Source organism: Brienomyrus brachyistius, chromosome 8 (assembly GCF_023856365.1).
Source record: "Brienomyrus brachyistius isolate T26 chromosome 8, BBRACH_0.4, whole genome shotgun sequence".
NCBI classification, from domain to species: domain Eukaryota; kingdom Metazoa; phylum Chordata; class Actinopteri; order Osteoglossiformes; family Mormyridae; genus Brienomyrus; species Brienomyrus brachyistius.
The window spans coordinates 14,251,799-14,271,096 of NC_064540.1; the positions used below are offsets into that span (position 1 = coordinate 14,251,799).

Consider the following 19,298-nt stretch of genomic DNA (forward strand, 5'->3'; position numbering starts at 1 on the left):
ATTTTAAGGCACAACGTTTCTTTGTTTAATATTTAATATATTAAGAGAAGGAGCAAAAGAGAGAGAGAGTCGGCGCGAGAGAGCAAAAAAGTATATTTGTAATAAATCACGAATAGCTATAATTATATGGTCACAGCCAAATTCGAGTTGTATTCATATGAAATATTGCGGATTAATGCATTTGGTGCTACCGCATTTTAGAAGAATAAATCAATTTAATTTTCACAGAAGACAATCGGTCACGGCGTTTTGGCAAGACAATAAGGTTGAGCGGTACGTATGAATGTCATCCACAGCCATACAGTCAGCGGCTTCAGAAAGGTACAGAAAGCAGTGTTTTATGGAAACAACGAGTGGCACTTTTACGTGTAAGTTCATCGAAGTTAGGGAATGGGGGGAAATAAGCGATTGGTTTAAATGTCAGACATGCCGTCTTTAAATAGTTGGCTGGTTGCTCTTCATTCACGTTTCTCTCTCTAAGGGAGACGCACTGGAGGCTCGCAGACCAAGGGGGAGTCGGAGCGGCCGAAAAGCGGGGGGAGTCGCAAGTTGCCTGATTCTTCGGCGCTAGGATCCGGAGGAATATGCTCCGACTCTCCCTCCCGTTCCCTTGAATTTTTCTCCCAAGCCTGTTTTAAAGTCTCTGCCAGACCCGGGCTCACATGCTACTTCCTGGATGGAGGAATGGAAAGCTCCCAGCTCTGCTGCAACTCTTCCCTTTCTGTTTTCGCAAGAACCGCTGCAGCCATCCGCTGCATGGACTAAAGCCAGCCTTCCTTTTTTTACCTCCCACGATAAACGAACTGATTAGGGCTTGATTACTGTCCCTTGCGTTTTTTTTTTTTTGGGGGGGGCGATTATGAAGAAGCTGTCGCATAAATGCGATTTTCTGAAATAAAAAACTATTGCTTCATATTATAACTTAACAGACCATTCGAAACTGAGGCTAGTGATTGTGTCAACAGCAAGTTATATTGGCAGGGGGGCGGCGTTAAAGATTTTTTTATTATTCAAATAATTTCTCAATCTTTCTTTGAAATTTTAGACGGATAACTCCCAACAGTTGTCTTTCGTGCTCTCGATGTGTTTTTTGACATGCGGAGGCTACTGCGATCGTGTTGCTGGTGGATCTTGTCTTTGATTTTGTCAGCCTTCGTCCTTTTCTGGGCCGACTGTCACCCCGGTAAGTTTCTTACCATCTGAAATCTAAAGTCTTTCGGACGCTGAAATAGTTTTCCTTATGCTATAAAATCTAATAAAAAATGTCGATAAACTTTACTGATTAGGCATCTGGAAATTTGTCATACGAAAAATCTCTATATATTAACGCACGCAGGAATGGCGTGATTCGATGTACGAATTTCGAACTAGTTAATTGTTTGAATTCATCATAATCAGTGATCTCAATAAAGAAGCTGCCGCCAGCTCTCCTGGTCTTTATATATATATATATATATAGAACGCTATAAATATATATATATATATATATAATGCACATTTGAAAGATAAAAATGTAAGTTGCATTCATTGGTAACAATGTAAAGTAGCTATAGTCGCAAAGCCGTCGGTATTTTAGGGGGCTGACGGATGCTGACGGAGCCGATCGTGCGAAGGCGCCGCTTCTGCGTTTGTTGTAAAACGGCTCAGTTAAGAAACGAGGAGCATTTTTATTGAAGACGGTGTGGTGAAAGGAAAAGACGAAAATCTGCTGCGATAACGCTCATCTATTACCGGGAAGAAACTCTGCTACTTTAGGAGCCCCCAGCCTGTGAGGATTGGCAGCGAAGAGCGAAGGATTGCGAGTTTATGTAGAGGAGGGGTTACAAACGACGCCGTGTCCTTCTCAGTATGTTCTCCACATTCCATTAAATGCCGTGTGTTTGGCGCAGAGCTCTAAGGCAAAGGGGTCTCCGTTATAACGTAGCCCTTTCATAGTATGAATGTATAAGCAAGTCCGATGGGAGAACAGCGCGATCCCTAATCGCACGTAAATGGCACCCGGGACGTAGCGGCGGATAATCGGTTCACAGGCGGTTCGAAAAGCACCCAGAGAAATGCACGCAGCCAAAGTGCGTTTCCCATCACTTTCTGCACAATGTTATTTTGCATGACCTTGAATGAGTCAAGCACGTACATTGTTCTAGTTTATATATTTGTCTCTCACCAGCTTTCACAAGAAAGAGCCCGTTTATTCCTTTAACTTTGCCCTGGCTAAGTGAACGCTATTGGGATGGGAGTTGCAGGGTTTGTGATAAAATCAATACCTTCCCTTATGCCTGCTCTGCCTCTCATCCATTTTAATGTTAACATATTAAAAAAAGAGAGAACTGTTTGATTCCCACATCTGTTGTCTGTCTTGAATGAAATAACTGCGAGATGTATTATTTTGGTAAACTTCAGATATGTAAAGTTTGTGAATGAAAAAAATCAAGTTAAACGGCAAACTCACTTATAGGTGGAATACTCTGACAGGGTAGTGTAAACCATTGCATTTACAGGCATGTTATTTATTTGTAAGCTCATGCTTAAGGTTCAGATAGCTAACTGTAAAATATTGAATACACATTTTGCATTTATCTCAAAAGCTTTCTTTGTAATTTTTATTTTTAAAATGTCAGTGTTCTGTATAACACAAGCAGTAAAATAAAACAAAGATAAGTACAGGCTTCAGCATCATTCTAAACCAGGCAGCTGTGTATTCTCAGTCACTCTGATTTGGTCTGTGATTTTGGCCATATTATTCCTATAGCTTTCTAGAAACACGTAACATAATGCGCATTGTACTTTTTTTGCCGTTGTGTTTCCCCCGTGAAGTGGTCGAGATAAGAAGCCATTTCCCATTTCCTTTGTTAAGCATACATAAAGTTCTTCACTGAATTTGTACTGTCTGGCCCACTTAACAGTTTTTTACACTTAAAAGGTCATTTACAAGTTGCGCAGTTTTTTCAAAGTGAGAAGCTGTGAAAACATGCCCTTTTATTAAATTAAGCACAAACATGTAGGAATTTTGTAGCAGCTGTGCTTAAGAAATGATGAACCACAGAACTGCCACGACCAGTTTGATCTGGTTTGTGTTTAAATAATAATAAAAAACAATAAGGTTTCTGTATATGTTTGTTACTGCTTCTGTTACTGCTATTGTCATTAATAGTACTAGTATTTCACAAATAGGTGGTGTCCTATATTCACTTGTTAGGTCACCTTTGGCAGAATAATATTTTAAAAAAGCCAGCTGGCAGGCGTCCCGTCGCTGGGCTCAGCCGCATCCCTGCTCCCGTCTCCATGGTGCTCGCTTAGGCGAATGGTGACCGCTCGAGGCCCCGGGGACAGTCCCGGAAGGGCACCGGTGTCCCTCCCCATGCCCCGTGTCCCGGTGTCCCCCAGCTAACGGCGAGGTGATGCGGAGGAGGGCATCGGACCTCACTGCACGTGCTGTGTGCCCATTTTTTACGGCCTGAGTTAGAAGCTTTGGTCCCTGTAGCGTCTCAGTCCACATTTCACTTTATCTTTAATGCTGCTGTTATTTAGAAAGCCCCCTTTCTCCTGTGTTAAATGTACAAATGAATTATGACTATAAGTATCTTCCTAGGCAGTATCTGTCCAAAACTGTATCAAATATTTTTTTGTGTCCCATGTTACGGAATTGACATCGCTGTGGGAGTTCAGTTCGTCTCACTTCTTCATGTAGCCTAATTGTTCAGGTACTGCCCCCCCCCCCCCCCCCCCCCCCGCCAGCCTCGATAATGGCCAGTTAGCTGACTCAGCAATGGAAGTGCAAAACATCTGTTAGTAATATAAAACTGCTGAGAGTCAACAGAAGATGTCTTCCGCCATGGAGCTTTTCCGACCTTGCCGGAGTCTTGGGGCCTTGGTTACGCAACGCCGGCGTTGCCGTTGAACGAAATCCATTTCCCATGGCTGGACGAAATAAGACTGTGGGTGATGTTGGGTGTAGACGAATGTTTACAGAAAAATTGCCTCTCCCAAGATCCTGTGAGACAAACGTGCATTGTTCACTAGCAGGGTTCTTAGTGATACGGCATCGGCATTTTAAAAAATCCTTGTGATACACAATGCTTTTTTTTGTGGGGGTAATCAAACGATATCAAAGATTCAATATCCATTCTGAGCGACGGCTGAAAATTCCGAATCTCTGGTATACAATAGCCCAGGCTGACATCTTGGGTGGTTGGATATGCTCCCTGTGTGGGGTAACTGTGTTAATCGCTAACATCATCTCACTGAGCTCTGCCCATTATCTGTTTACTGCTGGAGCCATGCGACTCGAATGTCCTCCTGGTCTCTTTATCAACCGCGTGGCCCTGTCATCGTCAGCCAGAGTCTTAACGGATCGATCGAAAGACACCCATCCTGCTCGCTGTCGAGAGGCACTCCGCTGACCGGGTCGGCTCCAGGGCCCGGTGCCGTTTGCTGCTTCCTCTTCCTTTCTCAGGCTGCATCTGTACTTTGAGTTTAATGGAGTGCTGTGTAATTCACTCCATTCAACAGAGGGCTCTCACGTTGCATTTCATTGTTTTAGCTCAACAACGTTAAATCATGGCCAGATATTTCCTGCCATTCTCATTTTACAGTTCTGAAGCTGTGTTCAAGGCTTTGCCTTTGGCTCTCTCTCTCTCTCACCATGTCTCTTGCTCTCTCTCGCTCGCACTCTTTCGCTCTCTCTCGGCCTCCTCCCCCTTCCCCCCTTTCTCTCTCTCTCCCTCTCTCTCTTTCTTCCCCCTGCCCGGTTTCCTGCCCGGCCCCCTCTCTGTGCGAGAAACAGATTTCACGCTGTTAGATGTGGTGCCTCAGTTACCCCCAGTAAAGTACTGAAGTAGACAGTTTTTAATTGTGTATCTTTAGCGCTGATGCCGCCGCTGCTCTGATAGGGGCTTGCCGACGGCATAGTGTGGCATGACGTCCGCCCCTCCCCCCCCCCAGAATTCGCGGCAGTAATCAGGGTGATCGGAGCCTCTTGAGTGTTAAGCACGGCCTCTCAGAGGGGTGACAGTCCTCCCCTTCTGTTCAAGGTGGGATGGCGCCGGGGCAGCCCATGTGGGTTCGGGCCACGGTGTCGGTAACTCAGATGGGCTGGCAGAGACTTCAGGTCCACACTGACTCGTTAAGACCCCTCTTCGGGAAACGGACCTGATTTGGGGTTGTCTCCCTGCTCCCCCGTAATGACCTCATCTCTTCTAAGAAGTACACGAGCCCATGGCAGCTAGAGGCCCCCGGAGCAGTTAGCCTGGCAGCCCGTCACGTCTGCCAATCAGATTCGAGACGAGCCATCGTGATGGCTGAAGCAAGGGACACGTGCGGGAGAAGCGGACCCAAAGCTGCCCGATTCCCAAGGAAAACTCGGGCTGCTGTCCTGATTTCCGCCATCCTCTGATTCATATGTATAGCCCCCACCCCCTATATCATTGAGGAGATGCAGATGGAAATGAAAATAGAAACATCTCCTCCTCCCCCCTTTCCCTTCCCAAAAAGCGTGGCCTGGATACGGGAGACGGGTGCTCCGCGGTATTACTGGCAGGCGGATATCCAGACTGCAATTCGAGACGACGAAGGAAAACGATTGATCACTTTCATGCAATTGGAATTTGCATTGGTAGATCGATGTATCATCTTATGTCATTGCTGAGAGTCCCACACAGGCAGGGAAAGATGCTGAGTCCATCGAGGAGATTGCTGGGGGGGGCAGTGCTCCGTGTCACCTGAGCGCAAACGCTCTGGATCGATTCTCTTAACCTGACCCCTGTCATGGTCACATTTATCTATAGCAACCGGCACCTAATCTGTTCAACATTTACTGCCCCTCACCCCCACCCCCCAGGTCTGATGCAAGCAAAATTTTAGAGTAACAGACTAAAATGCCTTCCGGATTTATAATGGCATTTAAATTCTGCTCCAGGTCAGATCGGGGGATGTAAATAAAGGGCGTTACTGTTTTGGAAGAATGCACAAATGTCAGCCGCTTGTTAATCAAGAGAGACAAGGTTGCCATGAGACGGTTTAGCGGAGTGCGGTGTACATTTCCAGTCCGAAGATGGTTTTAGCTACATGCATTAGTAAGCCGACCCTTTACTCGAGCATGATGCTATCGGCTTAGGTTCAAATTTACATTCAAGAAGTTTGGTGCTTGCGTTTCTCTGCGGTCTGTTCCAGCGCTGGGCCATATCGCTGCTGTTGTAACATTCAGCAAATAAAATGTTGTCAAATGAAACCCAAGTGATAATGTAGTTTGTTTAGGAAACTAGTGCAGAATGATTGAAACGTTCAGAGGAAGAGAAATATTTTCAAACTAATTCTGAATATGCAGGGATGTCATTCTGTAGCTTATTAACGCTCTGAATAGCTTTCAGTACGCACTCTCGTACAGCTCTGCCTTAATTTAATACCTTACCTCCATTTCTAGCTTCCTCTGAAGTTTCCACCATAAAAAGATTTTCCTAAACATTGCTGGAGAAGGATGTAATGCTGTATTGTGTGTGAGGACAGCCTGGATCAAGCTGATTTATGTACAGAATAGACTCTGAAGTCATAATTAGTGCAGATCTGGATCCCTGCATGAGAAGGTCTGCTTATTAATAACAAATTAAGGCCGCAAGTGTGGCTTCTCCCCGGGAAGTTAAATGCCATTTTCGTGTGAGAGCGGCATGTGTCTGCTCTCCCTTTTGTCTGCTCTTTGACGTGTAGGATATTTGTCTGAAGTGAATGACCTTCTTCGGCCAACACGTGCAGGTCAGTGTGTCTTGGTCCAGGCTCTGATTTGCACGCACATACTTGTAGATAATACTCATCTAGCATATTCACACATAAGCGCACAGAGGATCTGTGTGTGTTTGCGGCGCAGTCCTGGCTTGCTGAGGAAGTCGAGAGTGGTCCTATTGTCGATCGTATTCGGTACCACTGTGATGCATGCGGAAGGCAAATAATAATTACAATGGATCCGGATGCTGGAGAGGCCTCGAGGAGATCCAGAAATGCGATACCGCCACTTTCAGGGAATGTCCAGTGTAATTAATTCCTTTCAAACGTTTTGATTGATATCGGCATTTTCAGCTCTGACGTGTGAAAGGCTGAAATTCGGGCGACTTTGAGCGATGGTGTGCGCGAGGGCAATCTTGGACGCCTTTGTTAGTTGCCCCCGTATGATGGCTGTGATTCTGTTCTGCGAGGCTTATTGCTGACAGGGCTCCGGTGTATGTGCTCACCGCTGTCAAATACGTTCATTCGCATTGCTGGGCCTCTTCGTCAGCTCCTTTGTGAGGGAGGTCTGAGTTCATCCATCAGAGCTTCTTTGGCCCCCGATCTCATTCTTATTTATCTCTTTTGCCGATTTATGTATCTTTTGCTTTTATGTTTCAGCATACTGAGAAGGTATGAATTGTTGTTCAGTATGTGATCAGTAATGTGTGAATGAGCACCGAGCAAAGGGGCAGCCAGACTGATATCAACAGAGCAACAGGCGTAAGCGGTATAAAGTGTGTGTGTGTGTGTGTGTGTGTACACCATTACCATTATTTATGTATTATATTGCATATATACCAAACATATATGGTTACAGTTTGAATGACTCATATATTTTCGGTTTAATCAAAATACTCTTAGACAGAAAGCAAAATAAATCTCATGAATGGCTTCTTAGTAGATAAGGCTGCAGCCTGTTATCGAAAGATAAACCTTTACTAATATGTGTATCTATATTTTCTGACAGATGTGCAGGGCCATTATATGAAGACTAACGATTGATGGTTTAAGTGTTGACCTGAGTTTACGCTGTCGTCGTAAAAATAAAAATGTCACACACACAAGAATGCAGGTCTTTTTATTCGCACGTGCACGCACGATAAAATAAGTTTAGGAGGTCTGTAAAAGATGGGGCAATATCCAAATCGTGTAAACATTTCTGGGACGAACAGTCTGATTTAAGTGTCCTGCAAGATGACCCCACCTACCCCCCCGTGCCCCCCAGCCGGCAGAAATATAAAGTAGCATTTATGTGTTTCTGCTTTAATGCGCCGACAGAGCGGCTTCCCCTTTGGAGAGACTCAGGCCAGTTAGTCTGTCTTCAAAAGAGCTGCTTAAAGCCTTAATGTTTGCTAGGTACTTAACTGTTTTTGGAGAAATTGGAGAGATGGCTGTTTTTATACTGAATTGTCCATGAAACTACGTGTTGGCCTATTGAAAAATTAGACTAAAACAAATTTATATATATTATTTATATATATATACACACACACACGCACGCATGCACACACATATATATGCCTGGGCAACATGACCACATCAATATTATATCACTATTAACTGAACATTTTACCTGAATTACGATTAGTGAATGATTTAGTTTTTTTCATATTTCACTGATGAGGTTTGTACTGTAAATATGCTCAGCTACTACAGCTGGGAAATTTTTATAATGACAGACTGTATATCACACCTTCATGGTTTTAAAATAATTGAAAGAAACACATACAGATGAACCATAAATGGTTCTTTATCAAATATTTCGAACAACTAAAATCAAAGCACATATTGCTTGAAACGAAAACGTTTTATGAAAAAGGTCACGTTTTAGTTTTAATGAAAAAAGCTAGTTCCCTAACGAAAAGTACAAAATGAACAGTTTATATTTCTTGCAAACAAATTAAATTACAGTGGAAACTGTTTATGGTGATCACGTCTTTCTCGGTGAAATAGATCACTATAATTGGACAATCATTATAACCGATTTTTTCCCTTTTTCTTTATGTCTCAGGCACATACCATCTAATTGACATTTGTATATTTATTACATGAATATATGATAATAAAAGACAGCATTGCTATTTACAGAATTGTATTGAGGTTCGAAATACAGTACAGCTGTTTCGAAAACTTTTGAAATGACATTACTGCACAAATTAAATTTCTTAACTGTGTATAATTCAAATACCCTATAATACAGTATAGTACTGTATATAAAATATAGATTATTGTAGCTTTACTGCTTCATCCTGGTGGTTCGTTTTTTGGCATTTTATCATAAACTTTGAGTCTTTAATTGTCATAGAGAAAATGTCTTTCTTTTTCCCATAATGTTTTCTTTGCATTAGCCTCAGGTAACTAACCCAAAGTAGATGGGTTACCGCAAGGCAAAATGGTTGATCACTATAACTGTGATCACTATAAGCAGTTTACGCTTGTAAATATTGCTAGTGATGAAACCGAATAATAGTGTTGCCTTTTTTAGCTGAAACTGTTTTTCCGCAGTACATTTGACCTCTTTTTGTTCATTGGTGTCTTCATTAAAGCCGCAACGTGACCAAACGACGGACGCGGCATTTTTCTTTGGCATAAGCTGCTGGACTTGCTCAGTCGGCTTGGTGTTTGAGTTCGCCTCCATGCTGTTTCCATGTCGCAGACTGGGTGGGGCGGAGTCACATGACAGCACACTGGGGAAAGTATTAACAGATTTTTCTTAAGTATTAACAGAAAAAACGCAAAGTAACTGTGAAGATTATGTCGATTAGAGTTTCTGAATGTTGGTTTTAATTTTTTTTAATTGCCCAGCCCTCTGTGTGCGTGTCTGTGTGTGTGTGACTCTCCATCCATTTCTGTGGGAAAAACTATAATCCCAAGATGACGACCTTAACCTCCACCCAGCCCTTAACCAAACCTTAACCAAACATAACCAAACAAAACGGTTGGTTATTTTATTTATTGATAATTTTTTTGCATTTCCAAATTTTTATATCATAAATTTCTTCTTGTGGGGAAATCAATAATGGTACCCGCAACATCAAAATAGCAGATTTTTATTCATCACATTCTATGGACATTTGGTACCTACAATGTAATAAATACATGATACACACACACACACACACACACACAAACACACACACACACACACGTATATAATATATATACTATGTATGTTTGTTTTTTATTTCTGATATGCATGATATATATATATAATATATATATATATATATATGTGTGTGTGTGTGTGTGTGTGTGTGTGTGTGTGTGTGTGTGTGTGTGTGTGTGTGAGAGAGAGAGAGAGAGAGAGAGAGGGCAAGCTGTAGTTGAATAAGTGAATAGTAGCCCTGCCTGGCTTCCCACAATGGCATGGACACGGGGTACTGTCTCCCCCTGAAATGCGTAGAGTGCCATGTTCACCCCACTGTCCCTAAAGCGTCCCTGCCACTGGAACATGCCGTTTCCTCTGCTAATAGCACCGTTGGGTGGAGGGATGACTGCCCTCAGTGGATGTCAGCCACTAAAACTGGGATTTCACTGTGATTTAAGGAGTCCCCCAGAATGAATCCCAGCTGCATGTTTTGAGGACACCTCAGAGGCTAGATGGGTCCTATTGATTCTTTTCATGCTTCATCTTTTTATAATAAGTGGGTTTGGTTTTTCCTCAGATGAGTTCAGACTCCCTATCAGGAGCCTAATTAACAGGGAATTTGAGTCCTGGAGCCTTTTCACACGGCATCTGAACGTTTTGATGGCTGTATCCTCAAGCACCTTCTACAAGCAGGATCAGCAGCACACAGTGAAGAGCTCGTGAGATGTCAGGTGTGTCCTGCACCACTCTTACGCGAAGGACCACAAGCACACGGGCATCTATCGAACCCCTGCCATAAAAATCCCTTTACGCTTTCTTGACAAGGGTTGATGACCCCTTGCTTGACACGGCTGTGTCGGAGTCCTGGTTAGTGAGCCACCACAGCGATCTGGAACCGGTGAAAGAGCTACTGCAGGACGAGCGGGACGATTGAGGTGGGGGGGGGTAATATTGGTGCGCAGCTGTGCCAGAAATGTGAGTGCGGGTATGTGAGGTCACAGCTGTGAGCCCCCTCACTCGCTGGAATGCTGTGGACATGGTGGGGCTCGTGTGTCTTGCCTACGGAACGCCCAAGCTCTTTAGTCGCTCCTCCTCGGCAGTCCGAGGTGATGCTTTTTGCATGTTAACCAAACCCCCCGTGTTGACATGGCTGCGTGGGCAACTTGTATACCTCTAATCTTCAGGAAATGAGCCCGCTTTTGGTTTAAGATCTCAGATATTTCCTCCTAAGCTCTGGCTTCTCATGCAGTTAGGTGCCTTGACTGGCCACATCCTCAGGTCTGGCCTGGTCTGTCGGCTGCACAAGCCCTATTGCCTGCCCTCTTTGCTGTCCTGTGACCAGAGCTGGGGAGGTGGGGCTTTACTGGCCTGGAATAGCGATGCAGGACCCAGCTACCGCCATCCTTCATCAGGGGAGACAGGCTCTGTGTTACACCTGAAACTCGCTCAGATTTACACCCCTGCTGTGGCCATCTTTTAGTAGTTAATCTTGCTGTGGCTCCATGATGTCTGATGCCTTTTGGGCAGGAGTGTGTGCGGGTGTATATGTGTGTGTGTGTGGGGGGGGGCATCCAGGCGCGGGGACATGGGACACCCACAGGTGATGCCCCTTGCCGGCGTAGGGGGTCACATCCCTGGGATAGCAGGAATGACATTCCCATGCACAGTGGCCCATCACGTAGGATGCGGAGCAGCTGCTGGCGGGGGAGGCAGATAAGCACGGCCACCGGTCCCACTGCTTCCTTAGTCACAGCCAGCTGGTGACAAGGTCACCCTTGGACGGCCATGCGGTAAAGCTGCGGCCGACATCGCCGACGCGTCATAACAGCAGCTGCAGGGAGAGCTGCTATCACAGGTGTAAGATGCAGACGAGCCAAGTCGGGGGCAGAGATGACCGGGCAACAAATGCTCAATTTACAAAAGTGTGAGATCTATTTACAGAGATATTATAGCAGAAATGGCCGATCTGTTTTCCGGACATCTGTGTTGGCATCGGATGTGCTGAGGATTCTTGTGTTGTAGTGGCGATTTAAAATATAAATGCGTGATTAATTTTGTAGTAAAGTCTGTGGACTTGTGATTCCGGCGGTAATGCAAAGGCTTTTTAATCAAGCCGGTGACGAATGCTTCAGTGACACACAGGGGTGATGGCTGGCGCCTTCACTGCAGATTATGGTTCTGTGTTTTTCTGCAATAACCTGTTTGAATAGGCAGCTCTCTGCGGCGATGTCATAGATACATACAGAAAAACACATGGGACGTGTGTCGATGTTTTTTCTTGAAATCCTTATGTTCAATGAATGGTTTCCCACATCGTCAATTGGGAGGGAGGGTTGAAAAAATGTCGCAGAAATGCCATCTGATATGTTTTTCCTTCAGTGTAAACTGCATGTTATTCTATATTTGTTCAACATTTGAAAATAAAGGTAGCTTGGTGACATTATTTTTACGTTAGAGCCGACTTCCCCCCAGAAGACAGAAGGTGTCTCCAAGGCGTATTACAGAAAGTTATCAAGGATGCATGCAGACAGACCTCCTGGTTCCTGCTTGTCAAGATGAGTCCTTGTCACAGGCATCCTTCCTTGTAGTCTTTTGTCCCCCCCCCCCCCCCCCCACTCTGCGGATACCCCATTCTGACAGCGTTCCGTGTGCACTTATGGGAAGGGAAAAGGATCCGCGGAGTGGCCTGAGGGATCATCTCGCTGGCATCGACCTGCCAGGCTTGGCAAGCGGGTCCCGGGTAACGGGACACGGCCGCGAACGGCAGCTGTTTACACGGCCCCCGCGCCGCACGGCAGAAAGACCTGCGGCTCGTTACACAAAGAGGGATTGTGTTGCATGGAAGAGTTTATCCGTGCACTGCGACTGACCGTGGCAGGTGACTGGTATCAGAATATCATCACATTTCCGCTTGCGGTGACACTCGGAGCAGAATTAAAATATAAGGCTGGCCGCCCCACTGCGAGGGCGGGGTGATTCCCTGGGTGCTGATGCGCCTTCTCGGCTGGTGTGATGCGGGCACTCGTGTGACATGGAGAGCAATGACGTCCCCTGTTTCACGTCCCTGACAAATCCACTCAACCTTCTCCTGAACGGGGCCGCTCTGAAGGAACAACGTCTCGGGACGAAGGCTGGCCGGCTCAGAGGAGGAACCAGTCAACGGAGCCTCGTTTCCATAGGATCCATCAAGGACGTTCCATTGTCTTCACACCTGAATCATTAGTGAACATCATGGCTGCTCGTACTCGGGACACAAACTGCCCTGTAGATCACAATGAAATTGAACGGAAAAAATTTGACTGCTTCAGAACTATCGGCAGTTATTTTTGTTGTTGTTGTGCTGGTGCTTGTTTTGTTTTTATTTTGTTTTTTTTTTTTTTTAGCGAACAGATGACTGTTTGTGTGCGGCAAACAGAAACGCTCCCGCCATGCCTGAACGCAGCCACTTAACACTGGCAGGGTCTCTTCTGAGTACATGTTTTAATTTTGCGTCCTGGGAGGGAAAATGTACTTTTCCACAAGCTGGTCCGCCCACCAGCACCAGAGACAGAGATTAGCTTTGCCTGAGAACCACATTATTTAATAATGACTCGATCTGGGTCTAAACCGGCATGAAACTGCTTCTTGGATGTGTTCTGCGGGTCCCATGTTGTCTGATAATACCCCTTTTTCTGGACTTAGACATGGGATCAAAAGCCTTCAGATAGTGGAGTATAAACCTTCTCAAACACAAAGGAGAAATTACAGAAGCTAGAAAAGTTTTTCAGTCAGCTTTTCTTTAAGTTTTCTTTAAGTTGACTTTGGACAACTGTGTCTCAAGTTGAGATTCTTTTGCTCACTGTTGCGCCTGCATACTTAGAATGTGTGAATTGCGCTTGAGGGTTATGTTAACTCGTGAGGTAGCTATAATGGAGGTAATCAGCTGTACTTTTGTTGGACTGGAATTGTTTTCTTTGGGATTGTATGTGAAGTATACGTAAATAACCATTGTACTCTGTTGCTGGTGCTCTTACAGTAAGAATTTACAGTGTGGGTTTATATAGCTTAGTGAGCTTAAAACTGCACTGATGACTAACTATTTATTTTAATTTGTGTCCAAAAGACCCACAGGATGCTTATATAATGGGATCGGTTCAATAAATCCCCCACTGTGTCGTCGTGTATGTTATGTGCATACAGTTATACTATAGGGAAGCCATTTTGAATAGACCTGTTTGCATAATGTATATGTATATTGTCTGGGAGTGTGGCAAAGCCAGAGTATGGATTAGTGCTTCAGGTGAGCAATGGCTCTCGCTGACCTGTTTTGCCAGTCAAGGTGGCGATTCTCAGCCACCCCGGCATCCCGTAGGGCCGTGAGCGCGGCCTCCAAGGGCCGAATCGCTGGCTATCAACAGTGGGAAGGCCCCTCCTCTTTGACGCTCTGCCAACACTGGGTGATTTTTTTTATCCCTTAATCAAAGATCTTGCATCCGACAGACGTGCTGCATTTTGTCATCTTGCCAGGAACGATAGGCTTTTCGTTTTCATGGTAATCCCACGAGCTTCTTTTTAAGCCTAACTGGTAAAGTTATCAATTCAGACAGACTAACGCCTTCCTTTAAGCAGCTTGTCAGTGAGAGATTGTGCATCCTGTCTATAAGAATGCTGTCATTTCAGCCTTATCTTCTTTATCTTTTTTTCTGGAACGACCCAATGGCCAATCCATAGACTGAATAGACTATGGAATTATTTGTCAGTCTAGGGGGCGAAGCTGATGCGGGATAAACGGGAATGAGAGTCAGAATGGCAACTCCTAGCTCTGCCAGATTTATGGGAAGAATGGCTCCGTGACCAGCTGGGTCTCAGCGATTTAGGCTATTCGTACATTTTTTTATGACTTGGGATGATTTATTCTCATATATTATGATTTGTTCTATGTTGTACAAAACTGTGTACAGGATGGGGCACTGTTGTTTTTTCGTATTGTTTTATATTATCAATTCTTTGCAAATGTGTATCTCTGCAGCATTCACAGAATACATTTTAGTGTCGCTGTTCTCAAAGGCCACCCCCTCCCACCCCCCGACACACACAGCCAGCGCCGCACCCTGGGAAATGCATTTGTGGGAGAGCGTGTCCGCACGGAGAGGGGGAAATGGAAGACCTGGCCGGGCCCATACAGACCTCTCCGCGGATGTGTGATCGAGCCGCTGAGAATATTAGAGTGTTTCCGCAGCCCTCTTCTGTGTGCTCTTTAGGGGTTAGAGCCCTAGCTGATAAACACAGGTGCGTTTGTTCTCACGGGGACCCTGGGGAGGGCAGCCATACGGCCCGGTTACCTGTCCGGCACAAGCGGCCAGCCAGCCTGGTTACCTTCCCTTTATTTCCCCGGGAGTTTCTGTAGGTTGTTGATCCAAAACAAAATCCCACTATTGGTTATATTTGAAGGCAGGCTTAAAATAAGACAATCAAGACTACATTTTAGAAATATTTAATTTCTTTAAACCTAACTGTTTATATAGGTATTAGGCAGCAGGAAAAGGAGACCGCTTCAGTGGGCCTGTGTTTTGTTGAATATTTTTGACACAGCATTTCTGGAGCCGCCCTGAGTCAGGATTAGCATTAGCATTGTGACACATACATTTGTGGAGCAAGAGGAACCTAATATGCGACGAGGGGGTGCGTGGCCGGACAGCAGCCAGGTGGCGCCTGATTGGCCAGGCACAGGGTTCCTCCGGAGGTGTGTGACTAGCAGAAAGGAGCCTGCGTTTCCTGCGGCCTGAGTTCGGTGTCCCCAGCGGAGGGCTCATTACAGGCCTACAGCTAGCTGTCTGTGTCTTGGTTTAGCTTTGGGCTCTATTTTGTCTCCATGTGGAGAAACGAAGTGAGATGAAGGAGACTGGGAACCAGTGATGTATGGCTGCGTAGATGGGAGGCGAATTTCCAGAAGGAGGATGTGATTCGCTTATCGTCTGAGCTAATGATGATGTCTTCTGTGATGGGCGCTGCGAGCCGCTCCAGTGGGCCGGTACAAACACGCCGGCCGGAGCTGTGGCCGGGTATTTATATCGGTCGCTGTGGCCACACTCCTTCCATAATAAAACGGATATATCAATGACATGCGTTCATGTATATTTGTAGATAATACATGAGCCAACATTGTGGTTCAGTGTGTTCTTTGTAAGTGGCCCTGTTGTGTTAGTCGATTTTGTTTCCTTTATCTCTGGAGTTTTTTTTGTTTTTTTTAATCCATACATTCAGATTTAATGTTTGCCCTTGTCAAGCGAGGTGTGCTGAATTCTCTAAGCCATTTGCTGCAAACTGATGTTAGCAATAAATATCACAATGAACAGGAATTACTCCACTGAATTCAAATTTTATTCCACCTCCTGTAGAGAGCATTTTCGGCGAACGTCACATGATCTAATAGTGCTCTAAGTGGCATACCAGTGACCAAGGCCCTGTTTAGTGGATTCTCTGCCTTACCCGGGTTACTGGGCCCTAATGCAGTGGTCCTAACCCATCAAACTACCCAGCAGTCCTTTGTCAAACTTTCCTGCACCATATTTCAGCATGGATTGCATTAACTCGCTTGCTTCCTGTACAGTATTGGTAGTTACACGCACAGGCCCTTTTATAAAAAAAAAATACCCTCCCTCCCCCCCAAGTAAAAATTGTGCAGACATGTATATGCACAGATATTTCTTTGCCTGTCCACTCTCCCCATGACCGGCCTTTTCCGTCTCCTCCAGGCCTGTCTCATACCTCTTGCTTCTTCGCCCGTCAGCTCTCCCCATGACTGGCATTTTCCTCCACGTTGGGGCCTGTCTCATGCCTCTGGCAGCTTGGGCCAGATCTGCCGACGTCTGACGGGCCCCGGGCCCCGCCTGACACAGATGCTGCTGAAATCTAGTTCGCGGCTCCCTGTCCCCACTGTGAAAATTCAGTGTCTTCCATTAAGTATTGATCCCAAAATAACATCTGAGCTGTGTAACTTTAGAGGCTGGGATGGCCAAGCGAGGGCCGTTCTGCTTGGGAATTTCGACCTTGAAGCGGGAACGGGAAGAGGCTCTCCGAGAAGGGCCACAGTACACATCTCGTCTGTTTGATGGATCCTTCCGGAGTTCCTTCCCCCTGCCCCGAATTTAACCTTTCATTGCTTTTTGCCTGTGATGCTGCTGTGCTGTAACGTTGAGCAGCTGCACCGTGGCCGGCACAATGGTGAGATCCTCAGTGGTCTGAGATGCGCTCAGTGATATGGACATAAGCTCTATGGGCTGCTTACTGTTGGAGCTTGAGGTCGGAAACGATCATTAATCGGCCACATGTGGCTTGAGCGATGCGGCGCGGCTCCCATCTGATCTTGCCTTACTGCATGCTTTCCTGGGACCTTACACAATCACCTGTTTGCATCTTAATTGATTGCAGCCACGGGTCATATTCAGCTGTTTTACTTATTGAAAACTGCCCTGATTGGCTTTTGAGTGCTTTCCAGTTGTTGCATTATTAATATAAGTGTATCTCATAAACTTAACAACAGTATGACACAGGTGTAGAACTACAAACAGCCAACTTGTAACTTGTCTTCTATGGGATATCGTAATGCAGATTTTCTTCTGTGTGTCTAAACACATGGATCTGCAAATTCACAACCTTTGTATATTGTCACATGGAAATTTTTACTTTCATTTTCATCTGTTAGTATAAACTGTAGTTTTGTGAGATTTATGATTATTTTGCTGCTTTGGCATGCACAGAAACACAGACACACTCATGCACAGAAACACACACACACACTCATGCACAGACACACACCACACGCATGCACAGACACACACCGCACGCATGAAGAGACGCAAACACACACACACACACTCATGCACAGACACACACCACATGTATGCACAGACACACACACACTCATGCACAGACACACACACACTCATGCACAGACACACACCGCACGCATGAAGAGATGCAAACACACACACTCATGCACAGACACACACCACATGTATGCACAGACACACACACACTCATGCACAGACACACACCGCACGCATGAAGAGACGCAAACACACACACACACTCATGCATAGACACACACCACATGTATGCACAGATGCAGGCACAGACACACACCACACGCATAAACAGACGCAAACACACACACGCACACACAGACACAGCACCTGCACATGCATTTCCTTTGCTGTGATAGTGAATTGTCATCATGTCCAATATAACTGTGTTGAAGATTGGATTAGATTAGGGATAAGGACTGGGTTTGGGGTTAGTGTTGCAGTTATTATGGTCAGCGCATCTAACTGTATCATTTATTAATTATAATACTGTCATCCAAGCAATATCCCGTCTTTATAATGCCAATTAGATCATTCTGATTGGCCTATATGCTCCTCGGCACTATAACAATCCAAAGGGGAAAAGCAGCAAAATCTGATGTATGTAGTCATTTAATGCTCCCCCCCCCCACTCACACACAGACACAGACACACACACTGTGGTGCTTGCTGTAATTCAGATAAAATCCTAACTCTCCCCAAGGTGATGCAGGAATATCATGCCATGTGGGCGCAAGGCGACCCTGAAATTGCCTTTCATTCACTTTCTACGTTTCTTGCTGGGGGGGGGGGGGGGGAGGGGGAGGGTACATTTGGCCTGGGACTTGGGATACCAGCGTAATGGAAGTGTAAGGTTTCGCTCAGCTTTGTTAAAAATGAATTTTAATGTGGAATCTGCCTTTTTGTCAGACAGCACTTAGAGGGCGTATTGATCTGAAATGAAAGGGGCCGGGGGGGGGGGGCGGTTGGCAGTGCTGTGGACGGGTGGGCCTCTCTGCTCAGGCCTGTCAGGCTCACTGCCACGCTGCCAGAGTCCTTCTCTGGTATGGGGGCGGCCTCTCGCGTCACCGACTTACTTTCATCCCTCAGTTTTATTAAGCCGTGAAAGGTGCTCCGTGAAATCATCTGAAATCGATGGCGCAGCTAAAAAGAACTCGCTCCTTACTAGACACCCGGGACGTCATATTTCCCGATAATAGCCTGAGGACTGACCCCGGACCCCGAGCATGTCGCCGATTCTCCAGTGTACCTGGCACATCCCTATAAATTGCCGGTACGGCTGCGTAAGATGTGTGCCGTGCATTTCAGTAATGGCCCCAGCGGTGTAATGCAAGGCTATTGAGAGACTGTTGCCCTCCTGATAAATAGTAGATGCAGTGGATGAAGTGCTTGGCAAACCAGGAGCAAAAGATATGTGACCTGTAATTGAACAGTCTCCCCCCCCCCCCCCCCCCGCCATGATTAATCATGTTAATTAGTTTATGTACACCCTGATCGTCCTCTAATCGGAGAGCAATGGAAGCGTTTTGCTCTTGATACTCGTGGCCCGGATTAATAATGGCTGCAGGACTTGGGGACCGCTAATGTGGGAGCTATTAGCCATTTCCTGGGCG

General features: G+C 45.6%; 1 protein-coding gene across 4 annotated transcripts in view; it reads left to right on the forward strand.

Moving 5' to 3' along the window:
• The first annotated feature begins 521 nt into the window (after positions 1-521).
• LOC125747311 (receptor-type tyrosine-protein phosphatase gamma-like) overlaps positions 522-19,298 on the forward strand; it is a 182,011-nt gene continuing 163,234 nt past the window's right edge. For 2 of the 4 annotated variants that reach the window (XM_049022385.1, XM_049022386.1), the window contains exon 1: positions 537-1,183. In XM_049022385.1, the coding sequence (XP_048878342.1) occupies positions 1,096-1,183 (88 nt within the window). In that variant the 5' untranslated portion in view covers positions 537-1,095. Of the gene's footprint in view, positions 1,184-19,298 lie in introns of all 4 variants that reach the window. The other 2 variants (XM_049022388.1, XM_049022389.1) reach the window with 2 other exon arrangements.